Source organism: Carcharhinus amblyrhynchos, unplaced genomic scaffold (genome assembly GCF_965287045.1).
Source record: "Carcharhinus amblyrhynchos unplaced genomic scaffold, sCarAmb.v2.hapA scaffold_52, whole genome shotgun sequence".
In the NCBI taxonomy this organism is placed as follows: Eukaryota; Metazoa; Chordata; class Chondrichthyes; order Carcharhiniformes; family Carcharhinidae; genus Carcharhinus; species Carcharhinus amblyrhynchos.
The window spans coordinates 884694-909269 of NW_027649793.1; the positions used below are offsets into that span (position 1 = coordinate 884694).

A 24576-nucleotide genomic window follows, 5' to 3' on the forward strand; every position below is an offset into this window, starting at 1 on the left:
GAGAGAGAGCAAGAATTCACGGCATCTGCTCCTGATGGTGTGTGGACTGAGACAGGCCTCCCTGTCAGCTCGAACTCTCACTGGATCCATGGACTGGAAGATCAGCTGTGACTCACTATTTTGCAGTCACACCCCTGAGTCAGAGACACACACCAAAAATCAGAGTGTAGTACTGAGGCTGTGGATCCTCAGCATCCTGAGGGTTCTCAGAGACACAGTCTTTCAGAAGGGATGTTAAATCGATGGCCCTCTGTGTATTCAGGTGGACATGTTAGTTCCCATGTCACTATTTTGAATTCAAGCAGGAAAGCTCTCTCCAATCCCTCAACCAAGACTAGTGAATGACGTTTCTGGGAGCTTGTTATGCACAAATTGGCTGCTGTGTTTCCTACACCATAACAGTGACTTCACTTCCAAAGCCCAATCACTTTGGGATGTGCTTAGGCGGTGAAAGGCACTATAGAAATTCAGGTCTTACTTTCAGCTGGGATTGATCGAAGCAGAAGGCAGACGGATTTAGCAGAGATCTAACCAGCAACTTAACTATTTCCAACTTCCCTTTTCACAAACCAGGAGATCAATCAGGACAGGCCAGGCGGTATAAGGAGAAGAGAGCTGCTCTTGTCTGAATACACATCTATTGTGGTGACTTATCGACACAAATCTTCACAGAATGATATTGCAAGGTAATGGACTTTTAATGTCTTGTACATTGTTGCAACTCACAGAACCATACAGCAGAGAACAAGGCATTTGGCCCTTTGAATATGTGCTACCTCTCCTCAGGAGGAACTCCACTCTCTCTGACACTCTCCCCACAGGCCTCCAGTTATCCTCCTACAAGAATTTATCCAGATGTTCAAGAAGGCATCTCAAAGGCAGTTAGAGAGGGGCAGTAAAACTGTTGGCTTAGCCATGAAAGACTTTTTAAACAACAATCCATTCTGAAGGCTTTGTAGAATCTATTGTCCTCACAAGTTCCAGTATTTTCCATCATATTAGCTCAAGCTAGTTTTGCAGATAACCTTCGGTCTGTGTCCCCCTGGTTACTGACTCTTCTAACAGTTCTCAATATTTTACCCATACAAGAAGTTTAAAATACACATGCGCCCAAGGCTGGATCTGTAACGGAACAGGTTAAAGACTGCCCCGTGTGCAGGAAAACTGGTGGCACCTGATCTAGCTACAGGAGAGTGAGCCAAACAGCTGGGAAAAGCATGCAGAATAATGTAGCTGTAACACACTGAGCGAGGCCCCCTGTTTCAAACACACTTGTCAAGTTCCAATATCTGCAAGGGGACGTCAAAGAGAAATGACTAGAAATGAGTCATTTCACTTTGTTCCAAGAAAGGGAGGGACGATAATGAAACCCACTGGGACATTGCAGTCTCCCCTTATTCCAACATTTTCATTGAGAAAGCTTCCAAACTCCACATGCCAGCCAATTGTGCTCATGTCTGGGGAAAGCAGAAAGGATCGGCTCCTTCGATGAGGCAGACAGGTGTAGGCAAGATTGGGAAAGTAGAATTAGTCTGCACAGTGAAAAGAAACATAAAGTCCAAAGACAAAAGTTCAGAGTTCTCCAAATGGGGACTAGAATTGCAAAGAAACAGTTTGTTTTTGTGTGAGTTTGAGGAGCATCGGTGTGAATGAGAACCAATCGTTCCTCTGTTCCAAACTGTGGTCTTTGTAGGTGGTCCGGGCATGAGCTAGAGAGATAACAGGGAGAGCTTCGGGATTTGTAAAGCTTCAACACTGTCACCATGGCAGCATGAATTAAAACGGCAACCCTTTCCCAGAAGGAATAAACAGTTTGGACTAATATTCATATTGCCCCGTTATTACTGGTGCCCCACTTTAAGATAAACAAGACCAGTTCGGACCCCTATTCCTATTTTTCTGTTCTTACTGTTTTTTTCCTTCTGGGAGCTGAGAGATTTCTGTAAAAGCTTCTGGAGGAAGAAAAATATTGATTTATTTCTTGTGGCAAATACCTGCGGTGGTCACTACAGTGGTCAGTGGCTTTGTCCGCTGGCCCTTAGTGACCCCGTAGAGGTGGACAGTGTAGACTGTAGTAGGCCTCAGGCCTTTGATGAAGGAGGACCGCCGGTCGCTAGCCACTGTGAGGTTGTGCACTTGCCGGGGCTCCGTGGCACTGCTGTACTGAATCAGAAAGGAATCAAAGCCTTTGCCCGCCATCCAGGAGAGTTTGAAGGACTGAGTCGTGATGTGGGAGACAGAAATGTCACCAAGTTTACTTGGCTTCACAGTTGCGGAGGCTAGGAAAGGGGAAAAATAATGGCAGGTGACTTTCTTAACTGGTGGAAAAGGTTGGTTGAAGCATGTTAGAGCCTTGCAAAATTAACACAGGCAATCCTGAAAGTGTAAATTCAATCGGTTAATAGCAAGCCGTAACTACAAGCTATTAGCTGACTGCTTGAAATTTTGTGTTTGCTGTTTGGCCTAGAGCATCTTTGGGCATAAAGGAAGGACTGTCGGAATCCGTGGGAGAGGTGAAATAGGGGTGGGGTCGGGCTGGGGGAGATAGATGGTGGGTGAGGAGGGTGTATGGGTACAGAAGAAACTGAAGGAGCTGAGAGTGATAGAGAGAAATTGAGGTTAATGAGTGGCTGGAGGGATTGGGTTAGATTGGGGGAGGTGAGGGCTGGGGATGAGGGGTGTGATGAAGAGAGGATGTAATGTGACAGAGGGTGAGAATTGAGGCTGATACAGGGAGGTGGTTGGAGTGAGATTGGGAAGGACAGCCCACATATTGTCAATCCGAGCTGTCAAACATCTAGAGATGGTCTACAGCGTCTGACACTGTTGAGTTTCTCACAGGTCAGTGATGAAGCGTTAAAGGAGTTGCTGGATACGTCCTACACTGGGACATCTACAGTGAGATTAGGACCAATTCCTGTATCTGGGACAGTCAAAACAAAATTGTCGGCTATTTATTGCATCCTCTTTGGACGTTTGTTATAAAATCACAGAATTTTACAGCACAGAAATAGGCCCTTTGGCCCATTGTGTTTGTGCCAGTCATCAACACCTACCTATTCTAATCCTATTTTTCCAGTACTTGGTTTATAGCCTTATACATTCGGGTGTTTCAGGTGCTTATCTAAATACTTCTGAAATGTTCTGAGGGTTCCCGTCTCTACCACCCTTTCAGGCAGTGAGTTCTGGATTCCCACCGCTCTCTGGGTGAAAAAATATTTCCTCAAATCCCCTCTAAGTCCCCTGCTTCTCTAAAAACACTGGGAATGAGATTTAAAAGGGCCATTTGACTGATAGGCAAGAATTAACCAATCAGGTTAAAAAATTGGTCTCCAATTTTTGGGATCTTGTGAAAACTGATTGCTATAATACTGACATTGCAATGCTTCAGATAAAGAGAGTTAAGATGATAAATTTAGAGCTGCCGGTGATTATAATTGGAGACTGAGAAATTAGACCAGAATTGGAAGAGTGTAGATGCCTCAGTGGGTTATGGATTACAGACATAGAGGGGAGGTGAGACCACAGAGAGATCTGAGAACAAGGATGAGAATTTTAATCTGAGGGTTTGCCAGACTGTGGTTGGTGAAAGGGGATTTGGTGTGAGATGGATCAGGCAGCAGGTTTCTGAATAAGCTCTGTTGACGTAGGATGGAAGATGGGAGGCTTGCTGAGGTATCAAATGCAGAGGGCAGATTCTGTCCCTTTGCCATATCTCAGGATGAAATCACATTTAACTGTGCGGCGAGGACTCATTTTCACACATTATCAGTTGTCATTCTGAAATGGTGGATGTTGTCATGGTAACTCCACAAGATTCTGGAAGAAAATGTGGACTTTTACTTCCCTGTGGAAAAAAGTGTCACTTGTTTTTAGCAGAAGTACCTGAGGTGTTGGCGGAAGTGGTCAGTGGCTTGGTGCGTTGGCCCCCAGACACCCCATAGAGATAGAGCCTGTAGGCGGTGGTAGGCCTCAGGCCTGTGATGATGGTGGATCGACGGTCACCAGTTACCGTGAGGTTTCTCACATCCTCAGAGCCCTCGAGCCCGTATTCGATGAGAAAGGAATCATAAGCCCTCTCTGTTTTCCAGGAGAGTTCGAGGGAGTGAGCCGTGATCTTAGATACTGAGACATTGTCCAGAACCACCGCCGAGGTTGGTCTCTGAGCCTCTTTATCTGTGGAGACTACAATTTAAAATAAAAATAACGATCGTTAATCAGGCTCCTGACCACACCCCAAGTATAATGAGTTAAGTTATAGGGGGGTATATGGTAGCATTGGGTAATTTCAATGGATTCATCCAAAGGCGAGGCTAAAGATTTGACACACAGGTTCAAATCCCACCACAGCCACTGGTGAAATTTACATAAATCTGGAATTGAAAGCCCATTCCATTAATCATGACAATGAAGTTATCTTCAATCGTAATAAAACCCACTGGCTTCAATAATATCCTTTAGGATAGGAAATCGGCTCTCCTTATCTGGTCTGGCCTGCATATTCTTGGCTTGCCTTCGAAATAGCTGAACAAGGCATTCAGTTCAAGGACAAATAGCAAATTCAGTTGTGCAGTCACAGCTATTATTTATCTCTGGTTTGTAAGGACTGTTTCATCACTGTCCACATGCATGAAATAATCCCTAAATCGTTGTCCTAAGTAATTAATAAGAGCATTATCACAGTGGGAGGTCTTGTGGTGAATTGGGTAGTATCCTTACCTCTGAGCCAGAACCTCTGGGTTTGAAGCTCATCCCAGGACTCAAAGGCTGAGAAAGATGCATTCATTGCACAACCAATGGGGTTTAATGTGCTAATGCACCAATGGTTGGTGGTAAGAGCAGAAGTGACTCCTGGTCAGTCAAACTTGACATGGATTGGAGTCCCTCAAGCTATAAACCCCCGATGACAAACCAGTGATCTGTTCCGGGAACTGCTATCGATGGAAAGGGATGAAAGTCTGCCCGAATGCACCACTCGGTGCAGGAAGGGATTTGGGGGATTACTGTACTGTTTACAGACAGCAGTTTTGCCTGATAAATTTATATTGGATCACTAATCCTCTGAAAAGGGATTCTTCAATCAAAATTAGATCAAGGGTCACTTTGCTGGTGATCAGGTTTGTGTGAAGTTTCAAACATTGTCAAGTTTTTGATCACTTTTTCTGTACTGTTTATGATGGAAGGCCTGTAAAACCCATGCCACGCACATTACCAAGACTGCTTAACAAGTTGCTATAACTATGGAATGTTTATTCGACTGAGGATTTCCAGAAGCTTGTTCTGACAATAACACCACTTTGCCTTCAACAGGTTTTCCAATTGGGTTGATCTTTGGGTTTGCTGAACTCATGGGATTTGTTCAGTTTTTATTTGTTCAGATGTGTGAGTATTACTGGTGAGACAAGCATTAATTATCAGTCACTAATTACTCGTGAATAGAAAGCAGTGAATCAACCATCTTCTGGAATACAACTGAGTGACTTGCTAGGCCGTTTCAGAGGACAGTTGAGAGGCATAGAAACTATACAGTGCAGAAGGGGACCATTCAGCCCGTCGAGTTTGTACCAACAGTCACACCCCATGCCTCTTCCCTACAATCCCACACATTTACCCCGCTAATCCCTCTAACCGACACATCCCAGGACACTAAAGGGCAATTCAGCGTGGCCAATCAACGTAACCTGCACATCTCTGGAGTGTGGGAGGAAACCAGAGCACCTGGGAGAACATGCAAGCTCCACACAGTGACCTGAGCTGAGAATCGAGCCCAGGTCCCCGGAACTGTGAGACAGCAGTGCTAACCATTGTGCCTCTGTGTCAACCACATTACTGTGGCTCTGGAGTTACGTAGGCCAGGCTGGATAAGCATGGCAGATTTCCTCCAGGACATTAGTGAACCGGGATGGGTTTTTACAGCAATTGATAATATTTTCATGGTCAGCCTTCCCTGAGACTAGTTTTCAATTCCAGATGTGTTTATTTCATTTAATCAAATGTAAACTCTGCCATGGTAGGAATTGAACTCACATTTCCATGTATTTCTAATCCCATACCAGCACTATAATGTCACTTATAATTGCCTTGGCAGCCCAACCTGCTCAGTTAAGTGTTTTAATTGGTTAGTGTTGCCTAGGTTTGTCTGTTACTGAGATTATATTTGCCTCGAGGTAAAGTGAGATCACCAGCTTCTAAACTTAAAATTGGAGTTATATTTTCTTTTTCAAAAATTCTGCCTCTGTTTTTCCTCCTGCTTTGTTTGTTTGTTCTTGGTTGGAACAACGAAAAAGCAACTCATGGTTTCTGCCAGTTGGGAATTGCTTGGCTTTGAAGGGTTTGCCTTTTGATTTTGGAGATGGCGTTAGATTGTCAGTGTTTGAATCAGGCTTGTGCAGGGAGACGAGACCCTGCGTCAGGCAATCTTGCCTGGTATTCAGCAGTTTTCCCAGGAGTTGCACCAGGAAGCTGACTGGCACAACTCAGGAGTTGTGAGGGACGCAGTCTCTCGCTGCTCAACAGGACCCTCGGGGGTCTTCACTTGCCCAAGGAACATATTGGCTGGAGTTACCGTAGTAACAATATCCACCTCTCCACCCTCCCCAAGTTGATGTTTTCAACTATGGAAGAAGACAGGATTGTGAAGTTCGGCTGCCAACCCTCGAGGATTACCCTGGAGCTTTGAGGAATTGGAATTTAGTCTCTGGGCCTGGATATCACTGCGCTGCGAGCTGTGGGAGATAAACTGTGAGAGACATTGACCAGAAAAGCTGTGCTATTTTTCATTATCGTCAAACACCTTCATTTGATTGTTACTTCCAAGAGACGAACTGGAAGTGGGATGAAAGGATTGTTAAACTGACGGTCAGACTGGTTTGCCCTAACGGTGAGGGGGAGTCTTTTCCAGCTGGCCCTAAGGAGGCAGGATGCCATGGTGAGGGACTTAGTGAGCAGCCAATGGTGGGGTTGTGGGGGGGAGGAAGGGTCGTGTGATAAAACAGCTTGAAAAGACGTCAGGTAGGATTTTACGGCTTTGCTCGTTCCAAAACTGTAAAATCCCGCCTGAGGTCATGGTCCGCCCCTCGCCTACTCTGATTCTCATGGCAGGCAGGACGGTAAAATTCCAGCCATCCAATCAGAGTTAGTATTCTGAAATGGAGACCAATTTGTGCTGAGTGGACAGAGAGAGACAGGGAGAAAGGAGGGAGATACCTGTGGTGGTCACAGCAGTGGTCAAGGGCTTGGTATGTTTGCCGTTGAAAATCCCATAAAGATGGACAATGTATCTGGTAGTAGGCTTGAGGCCTGTGATGAGGTGAGATCGTCGTCTGTCGGTGACTGTGATGTTGTGGGTCTCCTCAGAGCCCTGGACTCTGTACTGAATCAGAAAAGAGTCAAAGTCCCTGTCCACTGTCCAGGACAGTCTGAGGGAGTTAGCTGTGATGTTAGTGGTGGACAGACTGCCCAGTCTAACCGGTGTTACAGCTTCTGCAGGAGGTAAGATAGAGAGACAGAGACAGGGAAGACAAAATCCCAATCAAACATCATTGCTGCACGGATCACCACAGTCTGAGATAATACTGACAAGTTCAAATTAACTCAAGGGCAGAGATTCTTGGCAATGTGGGTGTTGCTGGCTGAACCAGCATTTATTGTCCATCGCTACTTGCTACTGAACTGAGTGGCCATTTCAAAGGCAACTACATGGCTGTTGACCTGGAGTTACATGTAGGCCAGATGAAGTTAGGGTGGCTTATCTAATTCTTCAGCATCCCCGATCTGAAGCCCGATAAACCCCCAGGGGACTAAATCCTGAACTTCCTAACCCACAGAACACAATCAGTAAGGATAGATAACACCTCCTCCATGATAAGAACATAAGAAATAGGAGCAGGAGTAGGCCATCTAGCCCTTCGAGCCTGCCCCGCCATTCAATAAGATCATGGCTGATCTGTCGTGGCTCAGTTCCACTTTCCCGCCCTCTCCCCATAACCCTTAATCCCCTCTCTTATTAAGAACCCATCAACCCGCTTCTTAAAAATATTTAGCGAGGCAGCCTCCACCACTTCAACGGGCAGAGAATTCCAGAGATTCACCACCCTTTGAGTGAAGAAGTTCCTCCTCAACTCCGTTCTAAACTGCCCCCCCCTTTATCTTGAGGATGTGCCCCCTAGTCCTACTGTCTTTTTTGAGCGGGAAGAGTCTCTCCACCTCTATCCTATCCATCCCATTCATCATCTTATACGTCTCAATGAGATCTCCCCTCATTCTTCTAAACTCTAACGAGTACAAGCCTAGTTTATTCAGCCTCTCCTCATAGCAAGGCTACATCCTCAGCTCCTGACTGCACTCCTTATACATCCGTGACTGTGTGGCCAAATCCCCCTCCAATTCGATTTTCAAGTTTGCTGACAATGCCATTGTGGGTTGAATCTCAAAGCAAATGATGAGACAGAGTAAAGGAATGAGAGAGAGAATCTGGTGAACTGGTGCGGCAACAATAATCTCTCCCTCAAAGTCAACAAAACAAAGGAGATTGTCATCAACTTCAGGAAGTGTAAAGGAGAACATGCCCCTGTCTACATCAATGGGGATGAAGTAGAACGGGTTGAGAGCTTCAAGTTTGTAGGTGTCTAGATCACAAACAACCTGTCGTGGTCCCCCCATGCTGACACAATAGTTAAGAAAGCCCCACCAACGCCTCTCCTTTATCAGAAGACTAAGGAAATTTGGCATGTCAGCGATGACTCTCACCAACTTTTACAGATGCACCGTAGAAAGCATTCTTTCTGGTTGTATCACAGTTTGGTCTGGGCTCCTGCTCTGCCCAAAACCGCAAGGAACTAAAAAAGGTTGTGAATGTAGCCCAATCCATCACTCAAACCAGCCTCCCATCCACTGGCTCTGGCTGTACTTCCCGCTGCCTCGGAAAAGCAGCCGGCATAATTAAGGACCCCACGCACCCCGGACATTCTCTCTTCCACCTTCTTCCACTGGGAGAAAGATACAAAAGTCTGAGGTCACATCACCAACCGACTCAAGAACAGCTTCTTCTCTGCTGCTGTCCGGCTTTTGAATGGACTTATCTTGCGTTAAGTTGATCTTTCGCTACACCCTGGCTATGACAGTAACACTACATTCTGCACTTTGTCTGTTCCTTCTCTATGAACGGTTTGCATTGTCTGTACAGTGCACAAGAAACACTGTATACTAATACATGTGACAATAATAAATCAAATCAAATCAAAATCAAAGGGGCTGACAATCTACTTCCCAGAGCGGTTAGTGGATGCATTAATAGTGGTCACCTTCCAGGATTCCACTGACTTTGTCAGAACAGTCCCTACAGATTGGAGGGTAGCTAATGTAACCGCACTATTTAAAAATGGAAGTAGACAGAAAACACAGAATTATAGAGTATCTGGACTAACGTTGGTAGTGAGGGAAATCCTGGAGACCTTTATCAAAGATTTTCTAGCAGAGCACTTGGTAAACAGTAGAACGGACAGAATCAGCGTGCATTTACAAATCATGCTTGACAAATCTACTGGGATTCTTCAAGGATGTAACTAGTCGAGTTGATGAGGGGGAAACCAATCGATGTGGTTTATTTGGACTTTCAGAAGGCTTTCGACAATGTCCAATATAAGAGATTAGTGTGTAAAACGTTAGCACACGGCATTGGACGTAGTGTATCGAGATGGATAAAAAACTGGTCGGCAGACAGGAAACAAAGAATCGGAATAAACAGGATATTTTTCGGAATGGTGGGCAGTGATCTGCCGGGATCAGTGTGGGATCCCAGCTATTCACAATATATATTAATGATTTAGATGTGGGAACTAAATGCAATATCTCCAAATCTCATAGAAACATATAAAATTCTAACAGGGCTAGAGAGGGTAGATGGTGTAACCAGGAGTCATAGTTTACGGGTAAGGAAGAAATCTTTTAGAACTGAGATGAGGAGAAATTTCTTCACCCAGAGAGTGGTAAGCCTATGGAATTCACCTCCACTAAAAACAGTTGAGGCTGAAATAACATGTTTTCAAGGTGGAATTAGATACAGCTCTTAAACTGGGTTCCTGGACCAAGTATTTGGTCAACTGCCCTAACATGACATTGTACAGCCTGATGTTTAATTTGTCTGATTCATTGCTCTTGCAAAGCACTTTGTGGGGGTGGGTACATAAAGACAAGTTGTTGTTAAGACTGAAGACTCGTGAATTAAACATGAGAAAGTACAGTACGGAGGCCATTCAGTCCACTGAGTCTGTACTGGCTCTTTTGAAGAGCAAATCAAGTTAGCTCCAGTTTTAACTCCTCCCCCCCAATATACCTACAACTTTTATGTTTTCCTTCCAATATTTATCCAATTGTCATTTGAAAGCAAGGCCACTCCTATATATCAGGCAGTAAATAAATAATGATAAATGTTCCCAGTTTGTAGAAGCTAATTCACAGCTTTCCGTCTGCAATCCGATTCGGTGTACAGCTGCTGCAGGAACACTGAACTTTCATCCAAAATAACAAAAAAGATTGACAGAACAGATTATATTCATATTGAAAGGGACCCAACAGTGTCAAAGTACCTGTGGTGCTCACAGTAGTAGTCAAGGGCTTGGTACGTTTGCCATTGAAAATCCCGTAGATATAGATAGTGTATCTGGTAGTAGGCTTGAGGCCTACGATGAGGTGTGATCTCTGTCCGCCGGTGACTGTGATGTTGTGGGTCTCCTCAGAGCCCGGGACTCTGTACTGGATCAAAAAGGAGTCAAAGGCCCTGTTTACTGTCCAGGAGAGTCTTAGAGAGTTAGCCGTGAGGTTAGAGGTAGACAGGCTGCCCAGCTTTACAGCCTCTTTATCTGTGGAAGCTAGAAGGGAGAAAAACAAAATCAAGAAAGGGTAAAATGAACAGGCGGTGGCCGCTATGGATAGTAGATATGCCAACAAGCCACACCTTGTATTACCATTGCTGGAGGGAGAATTCCATTACCTCTATATTGGCTACTCAATGGTGGGGGTTTGTGCAAGAGAGATTCTGATTAAACAACCTGGTGACTGATGAATTAATCTCCAGGGCAATTGCACTGAGAAAGTCAACGACAAAGAGACTTGGGATATTAGCATCAAACACAGAGAAACACTCCTTCCCTGCACCCCTAACGTCCCAAAAGCATTGGAACCCTTCTCCCGACGAAACTCCCATTCTCCCTTCTGCCCCATCACAGCAAATTGGGCTGAAAGCTCACCGTGCAGTGGGAGATACACACTGGGAATCTGGTCTGAAAGCTCACTGTGCACTGGGAGATACACACTGGGAATCTGGTCTGAAAGCTCACTGTGCAGTGGGAGATACACACTGGGAATCTGGTCTGAAAGCTCACTGTGCACTGGGAGATACACACTGGGAATCTGGTCTGGAAGCTCACTGTGCACTGGGAGATACACACTGGGAATCTGGTCTGGAAGCTCACTGTGCAGTGGGAGATACACACTGGGAATCTGGTCTGAAAGCTCAATGTGCAGTGAGAGATACACACTGGGAATCTGGTCTGAAAGCTCACTGTGCAGTGAGAGATACACACTGGGAATCTGGTCTGAAAGCTCACTGTGCACTGGGAGATACACACTGGGAATCTGGTCTGAAAGCTCACTGTGCAGTGGGAGATACACACTGGGAATCTGGTCTGAAAGCTCACTGTGCACTGGGAGATACACACTGGGAATCTGGTCTGAAAGCTCACTGTGCAGTGGGAGATACACACTGGGAATCTGGTCTGAAAGCTCACTGTGCACTGGGAGATACACACTGGGAATCTGGTCTGAAAGCTCACTGTGCAGTGAGAGATACACACTGGGAATCTGGTCTGAAAGCTCACTGTGCAGTGGGAGATACACACTGGGAATCTGGTCTGAAAGCTCACTGTGCACTGGGAGATACACACTGGGAATCTGGTCTGAAAGCTCACTGTGCACTGGGAGATACACACTGGGAATCTGGTCTGGAAGCTCACTGTGCAGTGGGAGATACACACTGGGAATCTGGTCTGAAAGCTCACTGTGCAGTGGGAGATACACACTGGGAATCTGGTCTGAAAGCTCACTGTGCAGTGAGAGATACACACTGGGAATCTGGTCTGAAAGCTCACTGTGCAGTGAGAGATACACACTGGGAATCTGGTCTGAAAGCTCACTGTGCACTGGGAGATACACACTGGGAATCTGGTCTGGAAGCTCACTGTGCAGTGAGAGATACACACTGGGAATCTGGTCTGAAAGCTCACTGTGCAGTGAGAGATACACACTGGGAATCTGGTCTGGAAGCTCACTGTGCAGTGGGAGATACACACTGGGAATCTGGTCTGAAAGCTCACTGTGCACTGGGAGATACACACTGGGAATCTGGTCTGGAAGCTCACTGTGCAGTGAGAGATACACACTGGGAATCTGGTCTGAAAGCTCACTGTGCACTGGGAGATTCACACTGGGAATCTGGTCTGAAAGCTCACTGTGCAGTGAGAGATACACACTGGGAATCTGGTCTGAAAGCTCACTGTGCACTGGGAGATACACACTGGGAATCTGGTCTGAAAGCTCACTGTGCACTGGGAGATACACACTGGGAATCTGGTCTGAAAGCTCACTGTGCAGTGGGAGATACACACTGGGAATCTGGTCTGGAAGCTCACTGTGCAGTGGGAGATACACACTGGGAATCTGGTCTGAAAGCTCAATGTGCAGTGGGAGAGATACACACTGGGAATCTGGTCTGAAAGCTCACTGTGCAGTGAGAGATACACACTGGGAATCTGGTCTGAAAGCTCACTGTGCACTGGGAGATACACACTGGGAATCTGGTCTGGAAGCTCACTGTGCAGTGAGAGATACACACTGGGAATCTGGTCTGAAAGCTCACTGTGCACTGGGAGATACACACTGGGAATCTGGTCTGAAAGCTCACTGTGCAGTGAGAGATACACACTGGGAATCTGGTCTGAAAGCTCACTGTGCAGTGAGGGATACACACTGGGAATCTGGTCTGAAAGCTCACTGTGCACTGAGAGATACACACTGGGAATCTGGTCTGAAAGCTCACTGTGCAGTGAGAGATACACACTGGGAATCTGGTCTGAAAGCTCACTGTGCACTGGGAGATACACACTGGGAATCTGGTCTGGAAGCTCACTGTGCAGTGAGAGATACACACTGGGAATCTGGTCTGAAAGCTCACTGTGCACTGGGAGATACACACTGGGAATCTGGTCTGAAAGCTCACTGTGCAGTGAGAGATACACACTGGGAATCTGGTCTGAAAGCTCACTGTGCACTGGGAGATACACACTGGGAATCTGGTCTGAAAGCTCACTGTGCACTGGGAGATACACACTGGGAATCTGGTCTGAAAGCTCACTGTGCAGTGGGAGATACACACTGGGAATCTGGTCTGAAAGCTCACTGTGCAGTGGGAGATACACACTGGGAATCTGGTCTGAAAGCTCACTGTGCACTGGGAGATACACACTGGGAATATGGTCTGAAAGCTCACTGTGCAGTGGGAGATACACACTGGGAATCTGGTCTGAAAGTTCACTGTGCAGTGGGAGATACACACTGGGAATCTGGTCTGAAAGCTCACTGTGCACTGGGAGATACACACTGGGAATCTGGTCTGAAAGCTCACTGTGCAGTGGGAGATACACACTGGGAATCTGGTCTGAAAGCTCACTGTGCAGTGAGAGATACACACTGGGAATCTGGTCTGAAAGCTCACTGTGCACTGGGAGATACACACTGGGAATCTGGTCTGAAAGCTCACTGTGCAGTGAGAGATACACACTGGGAATCTGGTCTGAAAGCTCACTGTGCACTGGGAGATACACACTGGGAATCTGGTCTGAAAGCTCACTGTGCAGTGAGAGATACACACTGGGAATCTGGTCTGAAAGCTCACTGTGCAGTGGGAGATACACACTGGGAATCTGGTCTGAAAGCTCACTGTGCAGTGAGAGATACACACTGGGAATCTGGTCTGAAAGCTCACTGTGCAGTGGGAGATACACACTGGGAATCTGGTCTGAAAGCTCACTGTGCAGTGAGAGATACACACTGGGAATCTGGTCTGAAAGCTCACTGTGCAGTGAGATACACACTGGGAATCTGGTCTGAAAGCTCACTGTGCAGTGAGAGATACACACTGGGAATCTGGTCTGAAAGCTCACTGTGCAGTGGGAGATACACACTGGGAATCTGGTCTGAAAGCTCACTGTGCAGTGGGAGATACACACTGGGAATCTGGTCTGAAAGCTCACTGTGCAGTGAGAGATACACACTGGGAATCTGGTCTGAAAGCTCACTGTGCAGTGAGAGATACACACTGGGAATCTGGTCTGAAAGCTCACTGTGCAGTGAGAGATACACACTGGGAATCTGGTCTGAAAGCTCACTGTGCAGTGAGAGATACACACTGGGAATCTGGTCTGAAAGCTCACTGTGCACTGGGAGATACACACTGGGAATCTGGTCTGAAAGCTCACTGTGCAGTGAGAGATACACACTGGGAATCTGGTCTGAAAGCTCACTGTGCACTGGGAGATACACACTGGGAATCTGGTCTGGAAGCTCACTGTGCAGTGGGAGATACACACTGGGAATCTGGTCTGAAAGCTCACTGTGCAGTGAGGGATACACACTGGGAATCTGGTCTGAAAGCTCACTGTGCAGTGAGGGATACACACTGGGAATCTGGTCTGAAAGCTCACTGTGCACTGGGAGATACACACTGGGAATCTGGTCTGAAAGCTCACTGTGCACTGGGAGATACACACTGGGAATCTGGTCTGAAAGCTCACTGTGCACTGGGAGATACACACTGGGAATCTGGTCTGAAACCTCACTGTGCAGTGGGAGATACACACTGGGAATCTGGTCTGGAAGCTCACTGTGCAGTGGGAGATACACACTGGGAATCTGGTCTGGAAGCTCACTGTGCACTGGGAGATACACACTGGGAATCTGGTCTAAACCCAACACTCTGACAAATTGGGGTACAATTTCACTTAGTGTCCCCCCCTCCCCACCCCCGCCCACCCTGGGGCATGTTTCCAGAATCTTTTGTTTTCCACCTTGGTCAGGGAAAATCCCGCTCACCAGGAATTCCAGAAACTACCTGTTAAACATGCACTGTTGTACTCATCAGTTGATATGAAGACAGACCCTGGAACATGTTTACATTCATTTCAGGTTCTCATTTTTTGCCCTGATCCAGTCTGGATCTGCAAGGTGTGGAGAGTGGGATAGCGCGCCCGGGAAATCCATACCTTTGGTGGTAACTACTCTGCTCAGAGGCTTTGTGCGTTTGCCATTATAAACCCCGTACACATAGACTGTGTATTTGGTGCTGGGCCTCAGGCCTGTGATGGTTGTCAAGCGGTTGTCACCGGTGACCGTGACGTTCTGCACAGAGTCAAAGCCGTGCATTTTGTACCGTATTAGAAAGGTGTCAAAACCCTTCTCTGCTGTCCAGGAGACGGGGATGGAGTCGGACGTGACGTTAGCAATCGAGAGGTCACCCAACTTACTTGGTTTCGCTTCGGCTTTCCCTGCAAATATTAAGAAAAGCAAAATAAAAGAGACGGGACATTTTCACCAGAGGAAAGATTAGTATCGAGATTAATTTGAAAAATTAATGAGCTGACAAGCATCCTGAGTTTATATCGGGGGTGGAGGGGGTTGAGATTGATCTGTGCGCAGGGACCCAAGCTCCAGTTCAGCGACAGACTCCTGGCACCGGTCGACTGACTGAGAAGGCTGTCAAAATGCAGGATTATAAGTGAGGTTAGTTAGTTCCTGTGTGTAAATCTGATCCCAAATTATAAAATTCAGCACAGACAAACCACACCCAGAACCCCAGGAGGGGCCATAATCCACCTCTTACAAATCCCTGAGTAGGACATGGAATCCTTCCAAATGACGCATGGGTAAAATGAATCAAATATATTGCCTGGAGGTTATTAAAACAATAGTCATTAACTCTGATCCATTATTATAAAATCAATTAAATACATCTCACCCACAATAACCCTTCCCCTACATACCGCTGCACTGTACATTACATCACTGCACAGAGACACAGTAAGGCTATGGCAATATCTGAGCTGTAAGGATACAACATAAATACGTACAACAGAGACAGCGAGAGGTCGACAGACAGTGACACGACACTTGTTTCACTTAGTGGGGTTCATATCCCGGCTCAATGGGACAAAATGCCCAAAGTGATCGCCCAAAGTCATTTTGGATCGCCTTTGGCAAAAGCAGAAAGTCTTCCATTGAGCCAAGTCTGTGCGCATTCCCATTAAAACAGAAAGACTGAGGAACGGTCATGGCCAAGAGGTGGCCTCTTGTTGCTGAGGAAGTGATTCACACACACACAAACACACACACACACATTCATACAACAAGTCTTCAGCAGCTGTGGTCAAAATCCTGCTACAGAAACACACTGAGACATGAGTAATCCACACATTGATTTAAAAATAAATGTCCATGCGGATAGCGTTCCCAGCTCGCTAACAGATGTGGGAAGGGAGAGAGGGTTTAAGGGATTTGGGAAGAAGGAGGATGCAAACTTGTTTGGTCAGCCAACATTTCATACTCAGCTCCAAGCCTCCAACCAGTCTGTTTTCAGGGGATAGAGGGAATAAAATACAATAAGAAAGATCGACTATTTTCGCCGACTCCTTCAAAGTTGACAATGAGAATAGTTGGGGAGGGAAGATGGTGTCCCCGGCTTGCCAATGAGGCGGGCGTGCAATGCTGTCAGGCAATAAAGTGAAGGAAAATATCTTTTCAAAGCTAAACAACATGGAAAAGAAAGAAAAGCAAAATAAGGAAAGGCAGATGGGAGTGAAGAATGCCCTAGGAGAGCCAGAAACTGAGGAGTTAGGCGAACGTTACCTTTTGTGGTTACTGTAAGGGTCAGTGACTTTAAGTGTTGCTCTCCGAAGACACTGTACAGAGAGAACAGGTACTTTGTCGCAGGCTTCAGGCCTGTGATGATAAATGATCGCCGGTCACCCTTTACTGTGACATTGTGGAGCACCGCAGAGCCCAGCACTCTGTACTGTACGATAAAAAAGTCAATGTCCTTCTGCGGTGACCAGGACAGCCGCACAGAATCAGCGGTGACATTCGAGGCCGACAATTTGATCATTTTACTGGGTTTTCCTGTGGATCAGGAAAAAGGTTAGAGAGATGGAATCATTCTTTATTTTGAAACCGGCACCAGTTGATAACATTTAAAGTTTGATTTATGAAACGTCGCAATAGTCTGAGCTTGATGGTTCCTCACACAAACTGGCCTGAGCTCTTCCATCAAAGCACCAAACTAACAAGGCTGGTGTAGGCCGCACACTCGAGTAGGCCAAGACCAGTTACATTACTGCTTTTAGGTTTCAGCGCAGAGTTCCAGCTATGGTACACAGGAAACGTGGATTAACCCCAGATTAACAAACTGCACATCAGTCCCACTTAAATTAAATGGATTAAATTATGAGGGCAGGTTACGCAGAGTAGGCCTGTATTCCTGTGTTCGTGAAGGGTGATCTAATTGAGTGATTCGTAATGATTTGATAGACTTAGTAAAGAAAAACTGGGACTCGGATTTTCTGGACCCCTTTGCCAGCCAAGGTGGCCCACCATTGGCTGGTGGTGGTATCTTCCATTTCCACTGATGGGATGGTCTAGAATTCTTAGTGTGAGGCCCTTCATTTTAATTTTATTATAATAAGTAGATTACGTTAAGATAATTATAAAGTGCCTTATATATAGTGAGAATTCACAACGTGCCTGGAACAATATATGCAAAGTATAAACTGTATAACCACAATTTAACCAAGTATTATAAAACTAAACTGTACTCTTAATGTGTTTGTGAACTTTGACCAAACAACAATCTATTTGCTCACCACGTTGGAAACAGACCAAGTTTCGTTAGTATAATGGGGTATGGAAAGGCAGTTTCTCTTATCTGTTTGGAATAAGCAGGATAATTTTAAAGTTCTAGAATGTATGGGAATATATTCATTCCCGGGTGGCGAGGCTGGCGCAGTGTCTCAAGCTGATAAATGAGGCCAGATTAGGTTGAAATAATGATTCCTTTTGTCAATTAAGTGTCTCAAATATTAGTTCTGGCCTTGGATATAGTGGATATATGTAGGTTAGGCTTCCTAGGTAACAGGAGAGGAACCTTTGGTGCATGAAGCTAATAATCTCCTAATTCAGTTGGCAGGTAGCATGTTAAGGTAACATGTTAAGGTAAGGTTAAGGTAATACTGTGTATTACTGTGTATTGGACATTCCAGTTTGGCTGACAGGGCAGGATATTGAGCTGTTTGGAAGAGTACATCAATCTCACGATTTTATTACTTTGTTCGAGAGAATAGTTAACTCTCAACTGTTCTTTCTCCTGATGCACGCATCAACAAATAAATTCATTCTTTAACTACACGCTGACGATGAATTGGTTGAGAGATCGACTGAGTACAAGACACCCCAGTGGGACACCTCAGAAAATTCCTCTTACATCCACCAAAGGCAATGGGAGTGTTTCAGTTTTCCAGCTGTGTCGCTGGCAATCTGCCTCCACCAGGGGGCTGGAAAATCCTTAGTGAGAGGCAGCACAGAACAAGGGGACATTAACTCAGATTTGGAATTAGACAAATTAGATATCAGGAAACACAGTAGTGGAAAGTCTAGAACAATCATCTCCACAGACTGGCGGTTAATTGAAAGTTTAAAAACTGAGAATGAATGTTGTTGGGTAAAATTACTGAGGGTCATTGAATCAAGGTGGGTAAATGGAGTTAAAATATAGATCAGCCATGATCAAATTGAATGGAGGGGCATCTCGAGGGACTGAACATCTTCTACAGAGGTATCATCAGGCTCCAAATCAGCTGATCTGATACCTCCTTTTGGGTCCCTGTGATCCTGCCGGAGATCTTTAATCTTCATAAGAGTTTTTCATAAGAGTCTGACATAATCTTCATTAGAGTTTAGAAGAATGAGGGGAGATCTCATTGAGACGTATAAGATGATGAATGGGATGGATAGGATAGAGGTGGAGAGACTCTTCCCGCTCAGAAAGGATAGTAGGACTAGAGGGCACAGCCTCAAGATAAAAGGGGGGTGGTTTAGAACGGAGTTGAGGAGGAACTTCTTCACTCAAAGGGTGGTGAATCTCTGGAATTCTCTGCCCGTTGAAGTGGTGGAGGCTGCCTCGCTAAATATTTTTAAGACGCGGGTTGATGGGTTTTTGATAAGAGGGGGGATTAAGGGTTATGGGGAGAGGGCGGGAATGTGGAACTGAGCCACGACAGATCAGCCATGATCTTATTGAATGGCGGGGCAGGCTCGAAGGGCTAGATGGCCTACTCCTGCTCCTATTTCTTATGTTCTTATGTTCTTATAAGAACGTTTGAGGATGGGAAAATGGAATTCAGCACCCAGTTAAGGGATTCGATAGTGAGAATAGGGGGAAGCTGTTTCCCCTTATGGGTAAGTCCAGGTTAAGTGGTTGTGTGTTTAAGATAAGGTGGAATTCTTCCATTGTGAGACTAAATGGAGCAGGAGATGGCTTCAGTGGCACCGATCCCGCTGACTGGAATAGCACCAGGTTCTGCGCTTGGAAATCCATTAATCTTGCACAGGTAAGTAAGTTTCCCTCTGAGTCGCCTGGTGGTCCAGCAACTGATTTTCCTGCCCACTATCAGCTGGCAGGTTCAAAAGTCACACCGCTATATTTAAACAGCACTCGCATCACTCTCTCCAGCCCACGGTCTTCACCAGACTGCGAGTTGTCAGAAACCCAGAGGGAAGAGATCTAACCGCCTCACCGAGAATCTGTTCTCTGATTCAGCCACCGTCTCCTGAACCCATCACCTGCAAAGTGCCCACGACCCGCTTGTCTTTCCAACCACCGCATCAATTCATCGTGCACTCCTTCCATTCAACAATGTGATATCCCTTTGACCACCCCTCACCTCCTCACCCTGTTAGTGAGATTTTCATACAGCTGTTTCGGGCTCCAGCCCCCTCCCCCCCACCCTGCTCCCCCCCCCCCACCCCAACCTCGGTCTCCCCTCTGCCTTCCTTTCGCTCTCATCTCCCTCCTCGCCCCTATTATGAGCCTCTCCTTCCCCCGGCACAGCCCCCCTCCCACACTGACCCCTTTTTCTCCCCTCATCCCCCAGCCTCTCCTCGCACTGATTCCGCGGTTGAATTTCAGACTTTAGTTGCGGTGGTTGGATGAATCCTTCAGCACAGTGCTGTCCAGATAGACACCACTGAATATCGTTTATAGGGGGAAGGAAGCCCAGCTACAGTACTGATCAGACTCTGACACAGCAGGGCTCATGGATCCTGCAGCAAGCTGCTGCCCGTTGAAGTGGTGGAGGCTGCCTCGCTAAATATTTTTAAGACGCAGGTTGATGGGTTTTTGATAAGAGAGGGGATTAAGGGTTATGGGGAGAGGGCGGGAATGTGGAACTGAGCAGCGACAGATCAGCCATGATCTTATTGAATGATGGGGCAGGCTCGAAGGGCTAGATGGCCTACTCCTGCTCCTATTTCTTATGTTCTTATTTCTTATGTTCTTATGTACGATGGCCAGCTCAGCAAGCCAGGAACCGCAGAGTGGTGAACAGCGCATCAGGAGCTTTATGGCAGAAAGCTACCCCATTCACCATGAAGTGAAGTTCACCTCTGGTGAACCAAGGACTGTATTACACAGCCACTCATTACTAATCAGGTTTGACAACAACATAAATTCACACAAGATTGAAAGGTCTGAAAGGCCTTAGCGAGAGGTTTAATGAACATTCATGAGATATAAATGAATGCAAAAGGCATTGATGCCACCAGTCACTGGGAGGCCCAACCCACCATTGGGAGAATTGCAGTGGGATTTAATGGTGGTGCGTTTCTGACTGTTTGGTTCGGGTTAGATTCTCCGCTCCCACCACCAAACCCGCTGCGAGCGGGTGGGATAATTCCACCCACTGAGTAGTGAGAAAGTGGAACGTACCGCTGAATGGAGCGGGGCGAGGTCAAGAGCATTCATGGATTTAATGAGAGATTTGATGTGGATGTGAGAGAAGAGAGAGGAACAACAGTGAGTGGAGCAGGCTGGGAAGGTAGAATTGGACAGCCAGGGGATATCTGGAGCATTAACACTGACAGGCCCAGTGGGAGTGAATGGGGCCTATGCGCTATAGAGTCAATAGGATTCTATATAAGATCACTGAAGGCAAATGTCCGAGTTACATTTTGAACCATTACTCCGAGGCCTCAGTTCTTGAGGGAAGATGGAAAGAGCCGTGAGGTTTAAGGAGGGAATTCCAGAGCTGAGGGCCCAGGCTGCTGGAGGGACAGCCTCCAACAGCAGAGCAGTTACTCTGGGGGCTACGGAAGAAATCAGAATGAGGAGAATGCGGAGATCTCAGCGGATTTGGGGGTTGGAGGAGATTACAGAGATATAGAAGGACACGAAGCCATGGAATAAATTGACAAGACAGATTAGTCAACAGAGTTGAATGAGTATCTCAGTTCAAGTTGCATCTATGCTTCACACTGACAACATAAATATGTTGGGTTGGATTGTTTTGATCAAATACACGTTATATAAACATAAGTTATTTGTCTCCAGTTAGAAAAGACAACTTTTTGGACTTTATGAAAATAGGATGTAATACCTTTGGTGGTTGCAACAACGTTGAGTGGCTTGGTGCGTACACCACCAGAGATCCCATAGATAGTGACTGTGTACACGGTGGTAGGCCTCAGGCCTGTGATGACAGACAGTCGACGGTCACCAGTTACCGTCAGGTTCTGCACATCCCCAGAACCTCGCACTCCGTACTGGATAATAAAAGAGTCAAAATTCTTCTCCGCGCCCCAGGAGAGTTGGAAGGAGTCCGCTGTGATATTAGAGACTGAAAGATTCTCCAGTTTAATCACTTTACTTGGCTTTATTTTGACTTTATCTGTGGAATCTAAAAAAGGGAAAATAGACATCAACTTTTAACAGGTAATAATCGGTGAGATTGCATTTGATGAAGTTCCTTTCAATCATCACTCGTCAGAATGGGATCGTAATCTTATGAGATAGATAGAGGGATCGAGGACAATGAGATAGATAGAGGGATCGAGGACAATGAGATAGATAGAGGGATCGAGGACAATGAGATAGATAGAGGGATCGAGGACAATGAGATAGATAGAGGGATCGAGGACAATGAGATAGATAGAGGGATCGAGGACAATGAGATAGATAGAGGGATCGAGGACAATGAGATAGATAGAGGGATCGAGGACAATGAGGTAGATAGAGGGATCGAGGACAATGAGGTAGATAGAGGGATCGAGGACAATGAGATAGATAGAGGGATCGAGGGCAATGAGATAGATAGAGGGATCGAGGATAATGAGATAGATAGAGGGATCGAGGACAATGAGATAGATAGAGGGATCGAGGACAATGAGATAGATAGAGGGATCGAGGACAATGAGATAGATAGAGGGATCGAGGACAATGAGATAGATAGAGGGATCGAGGACAATGAGGTAGATAGAGGGATCGAGGACAATGAGGTAGATAGAGGGATCGAGGATAGGGAGGAACCTGAAAACAGGGAGGGATTAATCAATTCTTAATTCCATCAGACCTGCTGAAAGACTAGACAGGGAGGGTGAGAGAGAATGAGCAAGAGAATATTTTCACATTTCAGGGGATAGAACAAAACCAGAGAGATAATCACGAAATCCAATCAGGAATGCAGGAGAAACCTCTTTATCCAGCATGGTGAGAATGTGGGACTGCCTCCCACTGGGAACGGCTGCATAATGTGGAGAAACTTAACTGAACCCTTCTATTCACACTACTCCGGATGGTAACAACACTTCACACCGTCGGAGAAACGAAAATAGCGACTGGATTAGAAATACAGGAAATCCTTTACATTTATTAATAGCTATGTGTCTGACACTCAGCTGGACTCTCTGGAGTATCAGGTCAATCAATATTCTACTATTTTCCCAAAATAAATGACTTATGCACAGTCATAATGTACATTTGTATTTATCCTTAAAAATGAACCAATACACTGCCTAAAAAATAAAAGCCATGAACTGAAGGCAAATTGTTATGAATATAAAATTATTTGTAGCAGGTAAAATATTAAAATTTTGAATGAGTTCAAGAGGGTAAATGTAGGGAATATTTTTCAGTTGTGGGGGGTCCAAAACTAAAGGTGATAAATGATAAATATAAAACAATCACTAATGAATCTAAAAGGGAATTCAGGAGAAACCTTCTTACCCAGAGTAGGTGGGAATATGGAAGTTCTTACCACAGTGCATGTTGAAGTACATGGTATTGATCACTGATGGGCAACTTAGGCTAGTGAGCTATAAGACCATTCACTCACTATGACTCGCTGGATAGGATTAAATACATTTAATTCATGGCAAATATTTCATACTAATAAGATTTACAAAATGCTTAAGTGTTTGCATATTAATGGAATTATCAACTTTAAATGGTAAAAACAAAATAAATATTTACGTTTTTTTACACAGAGGGAGTAAATGTTCTCACTTCAATGTTGTGTGCAAATACACCTCACTTCACACGCCCTTACTTTGCAATGTGTGTCTCTTCAATCATGCTGGTAAGAAAGTAACATGGACAAAAAGCCAGCAGAATGTGGCAAACCTGAATGTGGACATCAGTCAACAAGATGCCTGTGGGTCACACTCATGGACTGCAGTTTGGCCCACAGGCAGCACCTTAGTCACAACTGCGATAGATACATTTCAGAGGAAGGTCCGTAAACACATGAGAAACTAAGGAATGTTTGGATATGTTGACAGGATGTGATGAAATTGGGTGAGAGGAGGTTCTTGTGAGGTATGAAATTGGAGATCTGTTGGGGGCGAATGGTTTGTTTCTGTGCTGTAAATATTGTACAATTCTGTACAAATGCAGCCACCTGGGCTGCTCAGGATTGAATGATGTGTCTCAGCTTAACTTCTACATCAGGGCTCTCCGTGGACACAGGCCACACACAGTCACCATGGTAACCATCAACGTCTCTGGGATAGAAAGTCAAATGTTTGACTCTGTGGAAAAGAAAACATCATGAAAATAGGATGTAATACCTTTGGTGGTTGCAACAATGTTAAGTGGCTTGGTGCGTACACCACCAGAGATCCCATAGATAGTGACTGTGTACACGGTGGTAGGCCTCAGGCCTGTGATGACAGACAGTCGACGGTCACCAGTTACCGTCAGGTTCTGCACATCCCCAGAACCTCGCACTCCGTACTGGATAATAAAAGAGTCAAAATTCTTCTCCGTGCCCCAGGAGAGTTGGAAGGAGTCTGCTGTGATATTAGAGACTGAAAGATTCTCCAGTTTAATCACTTTACTTGGCTTTATTTTGACTTTATCTGTGGAATCTAAAAAAGGGAAAATAGACATCAACTTTTAACAGGTAATAATCGGCGAGATTGCATTTG

General features: G+C 45.6%; 1 protein-coding gene across 1 annotated transcript in view; it reads right to left on the minus strand.

Annotated features, from left to right (window-relative positions):
* LOC145337570 (tenascin-X-like) overlaps positions 1-24576 on the minus strand; it is a 214373-nt gene that overhangs the window by 62183 nt on the left and 127614 nt on the right. The window contains 9 exon segments of the mRNA XM_080182362.1: positions 1995-2279; positions 3886-4185; positions 7207-7479; positions 7966-7974; positions 10587-10868; positions 15315-15596; positions 16954-17223; positions 21750-22049; positions 24217-24516. Of these exon segments, the coding sequence (XP_080038488.1) occupies positions 1995-2279; positions 3886-4185; positions 7207-7479; positions 7966-7974; positions 10587-10868; positions 15315-15596; positions 16954-17223; positions 21750-22049; positions 24217-24516 (2301 nt within the window).